This window comes from Phoxinus phoxinus, assembly GCF_949152265.1.
Source record: "Phoxinus phoxinus genome assembly, chromosome: 10".
Classification (NCBI taxonomy): domain Eukaryota; kingdom Metazoa; phylum Chordata; class Actinopteri; order Cypriniformes; family Leuciscidae; genus Phoxinus; species Phoxinus phoxinus.
The window spans coordinates 19,636,507-19,650,077 of NC_136885.1; the positions used below are offsets into that span (position 1 = coordinate 19,636,507).

The 13,571-nt window shown below is 39.0% G+C and overlaps 1 protein-coding gene across 1 annotated transcript; it reads right to left on the reverse strand.

Annotated features, from left to right (window-relative positions):
- Positions 1 to 381: 381 nt before the first annotated feature.
- On the reverse strand, positions 382 to 11,490 carry LOC307006111 (meprin A subunit beta-like; the record flags this gene model as incomplete). Its single annotated transcript, XM_079626750.1, has 6 exons — positions 11,343 to 11,490; positions 10,035 to 10,190; positions 9,620 to 9,841; positions 9,075 to 9,509; positions 8,775 to 8,948; positions 382 to 494 (listed from the first exon to the last, which is right to left on the reverse strand). Exons 1-6 carry the CDS (start codon positions 11,482 to 11,484, stop codon positions 382 to 384), a joined length of 1,242 nt encoding a protein of 413 aa, XP_079482876.1. The 5' UTR covers positions 11,485 to 11,490.
- Between the last annotated feature and the right edge of the window lie 2,081 nt (positions 11,491 to 13,571).

Here is a 13,571-nt window from a genome sequence, read left to right on the forward strand (position 1 = left end):
AAAACATATGTGAAAGAACGCAAAAGCATTTTCCTTTTGATTAATATTTGTATTATTTTTCCTCCCATCTCATTTTATTTTTCAACCACCATGTCCCTCCATACTACAAAACCCTGTTCTTCTGCAGTTTTATTCTTGCTGAAGGGCAGAAAGTTACATAGTGTAGCTTTAATGTTTAACCATTTAAACATTAACCATTTTATAAAAGCTATTAGTCAGTTGCTGTACTTTACTGTATTATGAATATAGTCACAGCAGTTTCTGCACATCGTGATCATGATTATTCACACAAATATAGCACATTCTCTCATACCTCATTTCTTAAATATGGTGTTTAATTTTTGATAAAGTCTTTAAAAACAACAACAGTTAAATGGTTATTCACCTTGTAGCACATGGTCCCTGCTGGGCACTTGCATGAGGAAAAATGTTGAAGTTCTTCACTGTCACTTTAGAGCAGGGTAGAGAATCATTCTGAAGGAGCCCTGAGATATCTATGAAAAAGTATTCCGGATTAGTACCACATTTAGTAGGAGTGAGACGATAAACTTAGCACACAAGACGATACACTTTATTGGGTTCACGAGAACAAGACGAAACAATATTTTAAGACTATTTTTTTAAAGAAATCTCCAATGACAAAATATCTGACTGAAAGTCAGAAAAAAACTAAAAAAGCAATGCATGCAGGTGTATTTTGAAATGTTTGAATTAATCTATGGCTATCATGAATGATTATTTTGGTAATCGAGTAATCGGATAATATTTTTTTGTGGTAATAAATAGAGCTACGTGGACAATAGCCTTCGAAAATATTTAAAATAGGCATATATATATATATATATATATATATATATATATATATATATATAAATAAATAAATAATTTTAAATATAAATTCTCGTCTGAACTAACTTAAGGTAGACATTACATTTGTTTTTCTGTAGTACAATATTGTTCCAAATATAAGGCGACCCTGAATATAAGATGACCCCATTTTTTCAGATGTACTTCCATTTTAAAAAACACATTGTCTTATATTCTGAATAATAATCAAGTGTAGCATTAGTTCTGGCAGGTCACATTAGTCAAGCTAGCATTAGCCAACTGAGAGTTGGCTGATGCTAGCTTGACTAATGTGACCTGATCCACGTTTACCTATAGCAATACGACGCCCATATATAAGCTCCTTCAGTATTATCAGCAACTATCGCGTTTCTCGGAAGCTAACTACCCTTCTCAATCCCCAGCTCCTCTCGTCAGTCAGGATATGGCATTCTGATTCCCCTCTGAATCAGGCTAAATTTTCATTAAAATATTGAAATAATGTTATCTGGAATACATTCATGTTGGTTCTGGTCTGTTTACCCTAAGGGGGGTTACAGTATTTAAGGGGGGCTGCTTTCCTTGTTCTTATCTATGCTAGGCTGCATGGATGCAAAGGAAGTTCTTGCCCAGAACAGAACTATACCGTCAATCCAAACTGTATAATAAATATCAATCGAATTTGCCAATAGTGGTCCTGACAGAATGAAATTTACTTCACCACATAATAATTTATCAGTTTATGAATGTAATATAGGCTGCATTTAATTCAAAATGTTATGCCCTTCCTTCGCTAACTTCCCTCCGTTTCATTCAATCAGATATATGTCATTTGCACGAGTGCCCACTACTGGCAGAACCCCTTGAAATGTGTTTAAATAGAACACCCTAAGCCCTTGATCACTTGGAATCCGATATAGAGCTGTAACACTGGGTGAACTCAAAAAGAAGAATTGGATCCAAATGCAGAAATAGTTTAATAACAAAATAAACATACCAAAACCACTGCGACCAGATAACGGACAACAACAGACAGAGCATCACCCCCCAACAGACAGAGCATCACCCCCCAACAGACAGATCATCACCCCCCAACAGACAGAGCATCACCCCCCAACAGACAGATCATCACCACCCAACAGACAGAGCATCATCACCCAACAGACAGAGTATCATCACCCAACAGACAGAGTATCATCACCCAACAGACAGAGCATCACCATCATCACCCAACAGACAGAGCATCATCACCCAACAGACAGAGCATCACCCCCCAACAGACAGCGTATCATCACCCAACAGACAGAGTATCATCATCATCACCCAACAGACAGAGAATCACCCCCCAACAGACAGAGCATCATCATCCAACAGACAGAGCATCACCACCCAACAGACAGAGTATCATCACCCAACAGACAGAGTATCATCACCCAACAGACAGAGTATCATCACCCAACAGACAGAGCATCACCATCATCACCCAACAGACAGAGCATCATCACCCAACAGACAGAGCATCACCCCCCAACAGACAGCGTATCATCACCCAACAGACAGAGTATCATCATCATCACCCAACAGACAGAGAATCACCCCCCAACAGACAGAGCATCATCATCCAACAGACAGAGCATCACCACCCAACAGACAGAGCATCATCATCCAACAGACAGAGCATCACCACCCAACAGACAGAGTATCACCACCCAACAGACAGAGCATCACCCCCCAACAGACAGAGAATCACCCCCCAACAGACAGAGTATCATCACCCCCCAACAGACAGAGTATCATCACCCCCCAACAGACAGAGTATCATCACCCCCCAACAGACAGAGTATCATCACCCCCCAACAGACAGAGTATCATCACCCCCCAACAGACAGAGAATCATCACCCAACAGACAGAGCATCACCCCCAACAGACAGAGAATCACCCCCCAACAGACAGAGTATCATCACCCCCCAACAGACAGAGTATCATCACCCCCCAACAGACAGAGTATCATCACCCAACAGACAGAGCATCATCACCCAACAGACAGAGCATCATCACCCAACAGACAGAGCATCACCCCCCAACAGACAGAGCATCACCCCCCAACAGACAGAGAATCATCACCCAACAGACAGAGTATCACCACCCAACAGACAGAGCATCACCACCCAACAGAGTATCACCACCCAACAGACAGAGAATCATCACCCAACAGACAGAGCATCACCATCATCACCCAACAGACAGAGAATCACCCCCCAACAGACAGAGTATCATCACCCAACAGACAGAGCATCACCCCCCAACAGACAGAGCATCACCATCATCACCCAACAGACAGAGCATCACCCCCCAACAGACAGAGTATCATCACCCAACAGACAGAGCATCACCACCCAACAGACAGAGTATCATCACCCAACAGACAGAGTATCATCACCCAACAGACAGAGTATCACCACCCAACAGACAGAGTATCATCACCCAACAGACAGAGCATCACCATCATCATCCAACAGACAGAGAATCACCCCCCAACAGACAGAGCATCACCACCCAACAGACAAAGCATCACCCCCCAACAGACAGATCATCATCATCATCATCATCATCATCATCATCATCATCATCATCATCATCATCATCATCATCATCATCCAACAGACAGTGAACGAACAATCATACATCCAACAACGGACAACACCAGTCAAAGAACATGAACTACTTGGGTATAAATACACTCAAGGGGAGATTCGCAAATAAGACACACCTGGGACCAATCAGGAACTAATCAATAAGATAAACTACAAAGGACTACAAATCTGGGCACAGAACAAGAAATATCATAAAAGGCCACGCAAGACAAGGGAAACACAAGACAGTAATCATGACAGGAGTTGATTTATTATTTATAGTTTTTTTCCCCTTTAAAGTTTGTTATGAAAGTTTGATAATGCAATTGACACAGCACTTTTTTTGCCTCGTTTTAATGACTTCATTGCGGCTTCTATTGCGAGTGTGATTAACCAAATCACCCTGTCATGATGGAGAAGGACAAGGATGGAGTTTTAGGAGGAATGTTTGCATTTAAAAAGTTGCCTGATGGCGCGTTTGACAAAACAAAGATGCTGTGTACAATTAGCAAAGCTGAATTCAAATACCATAGAAGCTGGATGCATCAGGTTTCATTCTCGCGCAGCTTGTTTAGTAATTTCACGAGCGGGTCTTTTCCACTCCTTGTGTGCGCCGCACTCTCCATTCCGTGTGTGTGTGTCGGCGCGCTGCGCTTTCTGCTCAATGTTTGGAGGTGTTTGTGCTATCATTCACATCCCAAACGCTCCAATTATGGCGTTATTTTCCTGTCAAATGTCGAGAGCGCATTATTGTAGCGCGAAAGTACATTAATATAATGCGCGAGCGCGAATCTCTCTGCTCGCGCGCGGAATATAATGTACCGAGCGCGAATCCCGCGCGCGCGCTCTCAGATACACGCTGCTCTTGTAAGAATTTTCTCTGGGCTCGCTCAGAGAATATGCCTGCACTTAAAACCTGTTCAGTGCCATCGCGAATCTCTCCTCTTCGCTTAAAGTAAGCGTGTATGTGCTTAGACTGTGACCCGTGCGTTCGCGCATGCCTTCTCTTCCATTTCTTTCTCTTTGCTCTTGGCATAAACGCTGTCAAAACGGCAACAACCAATCAGAAATAGGCTTCAACGACTGACCAATGAAAACGCGACATCGTACATGGAATCTTATTGGTTGATATTGAACCGCACATGGAATAAGTTCAATCTAGACGAGCCGAGATGGATCCGCCGAATCGACGAGTTTTATTTGTTTTGATGTTAAATATGTCAAATGTATCTTAGAAATGTCTGGGAAGAGGGCGAATGGATTATTTTACATATAAATGACCTAGGCCACATTTACACATAGCCGGGTATTTAGAGAAACGAATATTTCTCCCCCTCCGTTTTCAATAATAACATCGTGCACACAACCCGCATAAATACGCCGTCGAGCGCCTTTATAACTATGCTAAACCTATGGGCGGCAGTGTAGGGAGAAGGATAAAGCCATGCAAGCCAATCAGAATCCTCAGAATCAACAAGAGAGAACCTAAAACCCCGTTTCTCCCAGTTGACACGACAACATATAACCGGCGTTTTCAGAAATCTCCACTTTGGCCGGAGTTTTTAGAAATAATCGTTTTCTGGGATAAAAACGGCGTTTTCGTGTAAATGACAGGCCAAAACGCAGAGAAATACCTGCGTTTTCCCATCGTGTAAACGGGGCCCTAGACTGTCAACCACATTGTTCACACTACAGGTGCCATGCCCATTGAAAGTGAGATATTTGAGCCAAATAGATTTGAAAGCCGATTCCAAAAGGCAAAAATAATATTTTACGTCTGATAATTAACACATTGTCTCGTGCAATCACACCAGTTATTAACCATTAAGTACGTAGCGAGATCAACTGCTAAATTCAACAAATATATGGAGGGAATCTAAAGACTCTAAAGGTAGGCCTATATGAAGATACCTTTACTAGACGCGTTCCCCGAACTATACCTTATTGTTGCTTAAAGGGAAAACTTTAAATTAAACCCAAAATTAAAATGATTAAAGTCATAATTTACTCCCACTCAAGTAGTTTCAAACCAGTATGAATTTATTTGATCTGTTGAACACAAAGGAATATATTTATACATATAAGAATGTAAGTAACTAACGTAACCCACCACCACGTAGCCTACTACTAGTAGAATAGAAAAAAATAGATATGTGTATGAAATATGACAAGAGTTGAGCGCCTTTGTCTCTGGTTCAGTGCAAAAGCACATTTGAATTTAGCAGTGAATCTTTGCATTTATTCTTTGCCATAATCCTAATTGAACACTGGGTGTGTTACAACTTACAGCTTCAGAATTATATCACAGTGATAAGGTAGCCTATAGCTAGTGGTCCAGACCAACCTTACTAACGAATGACTTACAGAAGTTATAATTAAATAAGAACATTTCGGGAAACACGTATTAACGTTAGATATAGCTTTAGCTTAAGGTATAATTTAAAGAAGGTTTCGGGAAATCCAGCCCTGTAACATTTCCTTTCAGATAACTTTAGACTCTGGAGTACCAATTTTTACAAAACATATTGTGCAGATAGACAGTCTAGGTCATTTATTTGTAAAATAATCCATTCGCCCTCTTCCCAGACATTTCTAAGATACATTTGACATATTTAACATCAAAACAAATAAAACTCGTCGATTCGGCGGATCCATCTCGGCTCGTCTAGCGGTTCAATATCAACCAATAAGATTCCATGTACGATGTCGCGTTTTCATTGGTCAGTCGTTGAAGCCTATTTCTGATTGGTTGTTGCCGTTTTGACAGCGTTTATGCCAAGAGCAAAGAGAAAGAAATGGAAGAGAAGGCATGCGCGAATGCACGGGTCACAGTCTAAGCACATACACGCTTACTTTAAGCGAAGAGGAGAGATTCGCGATGGCACTGAACAGGTTTTAAGTGCAGGCATATTCTCTGAGCGAGCCCAGAGAAAACTCTTACAAGAGCAGCGTGTATCTGAGAGCGCGCGCGGGAGAGATTCGCGCTCGCGCATTATATTCCGCGCGCGAGCAGAGAGATTCGCGCTCGCGCATTATATTAATGTACTTTCGCGCTACAATAATGCGCTCTCGACATTTGACAGGAAAATAACGCCATATCCAATCATGTACCGATCACGCACTGGAAAAACAAAGTCTGCTCAAATAACGTGAAATTTTGATCATTTTTATTTATTTTGATAATTAGTCAAAAAAATAAATCTGTTAAATCTGAGTATGTTGCATATAACTAAATGATTAATAATATATTGATGTTCAATATTATTTTAATATAGGGCTATTTTCTGTCCAATTTTTGTGGTCATTTCTTCTTTTCTCCTTTTTTTAACGTTTAAATATTGATGATTACAAGCTTGAGGGAAATGTGATTAATCACAGCAAATTGTGTGATTAATTAGTAAAAAGATTTTAATTGATTCCCAGCCCTAATATATATATATTGATATTATATACGAATATATTTATATTTAATAAATACAAGGACAACTTACTCTATATGCTACTCAGTTTGAGATATATTATGAGATGTTGCATTTTAAACACCAGGTAGACAATATATACATCAATGATTATCCATACTTACAGGTTGTGATTCTGAGGAGCAAGCTGGTCCAAATAAACTGAGTACTGACCTATCTTTCAAGAGCAACATTTTGTGAATCCCTCTCGCGAGATTTGAGAAGCAGTCTTCAGTAAAATGACCCGGGCGGACAACGTACAACATCGGTGGGCATTATGCAAATGTATTTTCTAGTGACGTAGAACCGTAAAGCAGTAGGAATCGAAACACAAACGAGTTGTTAAAGCTACCATATGTAAGATTTTTGTAATAAAATATCCAAAAATCACTTGCACAGTGTGATATATTTGCTGCAGTTGTGTACTTACAATATCCCCAAAATTCCCAAAGATTTTTAATTTCAGAGAAATTCCAATTTTAAATAATGGCTCGTCCCTGACTCCCTGTTCACTTTTACGTCTAGTGGCACGCTCACGCTGTTGTTGTTTCGTTCAAACATTATGGACCTAGCAAGCAGACTTTGGGACAAAAGGAGAACTAAAACGAGGATCAATATCAGTGTGGCGTTTTCGAGATGCCGAGAGCTCCAAGTTCGCGACTAACTTTGAATTGACTAAGATCCCACTCTTGTATGTACTTTATTAGACAGGTGAGCAAATGTACATAAAACTACATGAAACAATCCAACCGTCTCCATTGACTTTGCATTGCGAGAGGCTGCCTCCTTGTCATTTCTTGCTTCTAACTAAAGACAGAAAAATGCCTAAAAGCTGCTGTGTGACAAAGTGTACAGCAAACAAGCTAAGAAACACAGAAATACGTTTTTATAAGCTGTCGACCCCAAAAAACGAGTGTTTAAGGACTTAAAAGTGGATACAGGCTGGAACGAATGGTTAAATAGTGGGATCCTGACACTCAGTATGCACTAAAAATACAGTTACGTGTGCAGTAAGTTAAACATTTGGTCACTGGTGAGTCAAATATCCAAATGTCAGTTTTATATATTATATTTCTGTAAGATAAGCTATCCTGTGTTGCCGATTACGTTCCTCCAGCGGGCGTACGTTAGTTCTCAGAGTAATGAGACACATTACGCTCTGTCTCAACTGCCTGATCCACTTTTAAGTCCTTAAACACTCGTTTTTTGTGGTCGACAGCTTATAAAAACGTATTTCTGTGTTTCTTAGCTTGTTTGCTGTACACTTTGTCACACAGCAGCTTTTAGGCATTTTAGGCACCTGGGTGTGGGCTTGGCCTAAATACGCTCTGTCTCTATAGTATGCACACTTCAGAATCTTGCCGGAAGAAATAGGTCAGCCGTGTACTTTTTGCTTGCTCTTTTATGAGTACTGTGAATTCGGAGAAACTTTTTTGTCAAATATTGTTTTTCGCCTACTATATACTAGGGAAGTATGTGATTTCGGATGTAGCCCATCTCTGACTCAACTCCTTCATGCTAATATCGCGAGACAGCTTTCACCTCGACGAAAAATGTCATTATAATTTAATATAGCAGAATATTTCAGCTGTAGAATATCACAGCCAACCATTCGAATTCTTGTCATCATAGCCTCACAAAGAACGTGTTCATGAAATGCAAAAGAAATGGGAAAGACCTGTTTAAAGATGTTGAATATCTTTTGAGTTGACTTAGCATGGCATTAATGCACGAGGTGTGGAAAAAGCAGTGAGATGCAGCGGTCACAGTCATTTGTCTAGCACGTTTCCATTTAAAAAAGTGTCAGGCCCATTTTGTACTAAAAACAAGGTTTCTCTATAGTTACTTAAAACCTACCTTGCATGCTGAAGAGAAATATGATGTCACCATCCTTGATAAACTCTCTTTGAGTCAGATCATCTTTCATAATGACATATGGATATTCCGAAAAAATACCCACATATACAGTCTCACTGCCAATGGTGACTCGAGTTCCATTTTTTCGAGGATTGTCCCAGTAATATCTGCCATCTGTTACAACAAAATGTGTCTTTTAAAAGCCATTTAAAGTTAAAGATAACAATGTATTTGATCTTTAGCTAAGTAAAATTCTGCATATAAACACATGATGTGACAGAAAAATAATCAGATTCTCACTGGGAGATGTCAAAGCAGGGTCAGTGGTGATGCTTTGTTCTAAGGACATGCGCTTCTGCATGTGTGGATTCTGGTCAAGCATCTGAAAGGTTATTTGTCTCCATGGACAAGGCCACTGCAACTTGTCATCATATGCACCAGATACCAGACGAACATACATATAAAGGTAATTCTGATCCACCTCTAATGCAGCCTGAAAGCGATAACCATCACTGGAGTAATACAATGGACTCGCCAAAATCCCATTGTTCAAAACCTTTTCAGAGTCCCTTATCTGCCATGTGTGAGGACACTCAGTCTCTGAAATATTGATATCATCCAGTGAGAAGCCTCCACGGGAGTTTCCAGCTCCTTTACGGGCTTCAAATACAACTTGGAAGGTTTCATTTGCATTCAGTGGCACATGATGCAGTTTCCAGTAATTACCAGGGAGTTCTGCAATAAATTAAGTAAGTAAAATTAAACATTTTAGGAACATTTTAAAAGCATAGGCTGACATGTGTTTTTTCCCCTGTAATATTACAGTACTTGAGGAAGAGACATACGTATCCGATCCATAAGTCTGAGAGTTCCTCTGTTGTCTGCCTCATTCCTGTACTCTCGGATCCAGATGTTGAGCTGGTCAGACTCACTACCACTGTGATAGTAGTAGAACTGCAGGCACTGGACTTTGCAGTCTCTTTTAGGGGTCATTGTCTTGCTCTCCATTCTGGCTGTGTCCCCTTCCTTTCTCCCCTCAGTGCTGAAGTGCATGAAAAAAGACGTCCCTGCAGACATGAAAACAAGTGTATAGTTGTGTGGAACTGGATGGTACAGTTACTGCAACTGTGGATGGAAGTGAAGCATTTCTTTTTGGGCAATTAGTATAGTAAATAGTAAAATATAGTAGTAAAGTCTCTTCCTATAATGTCAAAACCGACATTTTTCATTTATTGACTGACTGACTGTAACGGATCTCACCATTTTGTTCTTTGCTCAAGTAGGTGTGGTCAGTCACATCGATGCCACTCACTGACTCCACTCTCTGCCAGCCATAAACCACAGCAGAACAGACACTCATCTGACACAGAGATTCATCATCAAAACTGCAGTGGTCAAGGAAAGAGATGGAGGAATCTGTAATCCAAACAGACAAACACTGAAGCAAATTCAATTCCTTACAACTTCCCATGTTCCCAATGATGACATGTTTCCCTAGTCTCCCTTACATAAGACTTCAAGTTCTACTGAAATATTCAACCCCTTGTATTGGCCTGGCCAATATATATTTAAAACAGTAATATCCTATACTAAACATAAACCAATCTTGACAAACTATATATCATTTGAAAGCTTACAATCTCTAGTTTTCATTTTTGGTGACTGATTTTTAAAATACAGTACAGAGGAGCCGTAATTTATCAATTTGCAACAAGAATATTTTTATACTCCTAAGGCGTGTTCAGACCTTTATTTTGAAATAGTGATGAACATGAAAAATCATGAAAGAATGGTAGAAACCTCAGCCAAGAATTCAAAAGATAGCATCCATTCAATTGTTTTAGAAAAAAAGGTCCGAAAATGTTTTAAATATAAAGAAAAAAATATATAGATTCACCATTTGGGATTCACCATTCGTGGCAGCGAGCTATAATACACATACGTGTTCTTTTTATGTTTCTTAGAGGTTGAATTCATTTCAAAATCTGTCAAACTTCCAATACTACTTCTGAATAGGATGTCTACTTCATAAATTGTATGAAACTTTTTTGAAAATATTGGTTCAGATCACTCAAACAACATATGGAAATGGAGGCGCCCTTATGTGGGCAGTAATGTCAACTAGTGAAAAAGTTTGGTACTGCGCCCAAACAAAATCTCACTGAAAGCTTATTTTTTGAGATATCAACCTAAAATTTGAAACACAACTTGTTCAGATTTTTGCCTTTGATTTTTTTTTGCAGTTTTAGAGTCCCACCAGGTTTTGAAAATATATATTTTATATAAAATATGAATAATTAAATTTTTAACGTTGTACATTTTCATAAACTCAAACTTATATAACTTTTTTTCTGTTTAACTTTCTTAATTTATTTCACTTCTACAAAAATCTGCCAAATGTCTTCTTAAAAACAAGATCAATCTTACATCTATATTCCAAAGCATTCTTGAATTACAACCATTTAAGTTCGGAATGTGCATTTTCATGTCTATTAAAAAAAGGGGGGCGCGATAAGGGGTTAACAACCACAAACTGCAAAATGAAAACAACGTGTGTAAAATACTCACTGCATTTATAGAGTTTGTTGAGCTCAATCGCATCATATTCACTGATGTCCAGGCGTTGACCAATCACATTTTGGAACTCAGGAAGCTTGGTGATGATCGTGGATCCATTACCGTTACTGAAGGCATTTTTATCATAATGCATCACAGAGTAATAATCATATGGGGAGGCGGTCACATTCTCACTGTATTTATTGAAATTAAATACATGCCCTGAAAATAAAGACTAATCGAGTTATTAATGTAATTGTTCATGTAAATGCTGATTAGTTAATTGGGCACTGCAATCAATATGTTAGTGTATGTCTACAGTATATATAACTGTTTTACTATTTTCCTTAAAAACAAATAAAGTAAAAAAAAAAAAAAAATACATTTCAACCTTTTATGATGTTTTTAAAGTTGATGGTCACATAATCATCTCTGTCATTTCTTGACTGCTCATGCCAAAATCCTAGTGCATGGAGAAACTCATGCTCGACAATGGCTTTTTTTCCACAGTTATTTCCAATGGAAAGAGTCTGGCCTCCAGCACGATCACGGCCGACATATGACCAACACCTGCAAAATAAGCGAGAGATAACAGCACATTAATGCACATAGGTGCATTAATATTTTGGCTGGTAGTGTAAAAGAGTTCATTAACTCATGAATGTTTTATACTATAAATTCAGTATAGTTTAGGCTGTATCAGAGAACAGTCTACAGGCATGGTCAGAATTAATGGCACCCCTGGTAAATATGATCAAAACTGGCTGTAAAAAAATAAATCTGCATTGTTTATCATTTTGATCTTTCATTCAAAAAATTGCCAAAATTCTAACCTTTCATTGAAGCAAGAGAATTGAAAGTGGGGCTAAATCACATTATGAAATATATGTGTTTCTCCAAAACACGTTGGCCACAATTATTGTCACCCTTTTATTAAATACTTTTTGCAACCTCCTTTTGCCAAGATAACAGCTCTGAGTTTTCTCCTATAATGCCTGATGAGTTTGGAGAACACCTGACAAGAGATCAGAGACCATTCCTCCATACAGAATCTCTCCAGATCCTTCAGATTCCCAGATCCATGTTGGTGCTTCTTCTCTTCAGTTCAGCCCACTCATTTTCTATAGGGTTCCGGCCAGGGACTGGGATGGCCATTGCAGATCTTGGTTTTGTGCTCAGTGACCCATTTTTGTTTTGATTTTGATATTTGTTTTTGGATCACTGTCCTGTTGGAAGATCCAAACATGGCCCGTTATAAGATTTCTAGTACAGTCTCTTAGGTTTCGATTTTTTATCTGTTGGTATTTGATCCAATCCATGATGCCATGTATCTGAACAAGATGTCCAGGACCTCTGGCAGAAAATGAGGCCCACAGCATTAAATATACAGCAGAGTATTTCATTTTACACATGTGGAACTTTTTTTATCCCTGTGTGCACCAAACCCATCTTAAGTGTTTGCTGCCAAGAAAGCTATTTTTTTTGTTTCATCTGACCATAGAACCCGTCCCGTTTGAAGTTCCAGTAGTGTCAGGTACTTTTCAAACGTTCTATGGACAGAGGAACCAAAACATTTGTGGTTAATTTTCTGCCAGAGGTCCTGGACATCTTGTTCAGATACATGGCATCATGGATTGGATCAAATACCAACAGATAAAAAATCGAAACCTAACAGACTGTGCTAGAAATCTTATAACGGGCCATGTTTGGATCTTCCAACAGGACAGTGATCCAAAAACAAATCGTCCCCTTGGAATTATAAGGTTCTATCTGACATTTTTGTCAAAATTGAGTTAATCACATATTCTTATTCTGTGACAATTTATTTACATTATGTGATGTTGTTTTTTAAGTTGTGTACATTTTGGAACTTTTTATTTAGAAAATAAAAAGGTTCATTCTACACAGTCGAATGGAATGCAAAAACTTTAAAGCTCAATATCTCAAAACCAGTCAGAATGCAGATAGAACCTTGTAATTCCAAGGGGACGAAATATCAAAATCAAAACAAAAATGGGTCACTGAGCACAAAACCAAGATCTGCAATGGCCATCCCAGTCCCTGGCCTGAACCCTATAGAAAATGAGTGGACTGAACTGAAGAAAAGTACCAACATGGATCTGGGAATCTGAAGGATCTGGAGAGATTCTGTATGGAGGAATGGTCTCTGATCTCTTGTCAGGTGTTCTCCAAACTCATCAGGCTTTATAGGAGAAAACTCAGAGCTGTTATCTGTTAGAA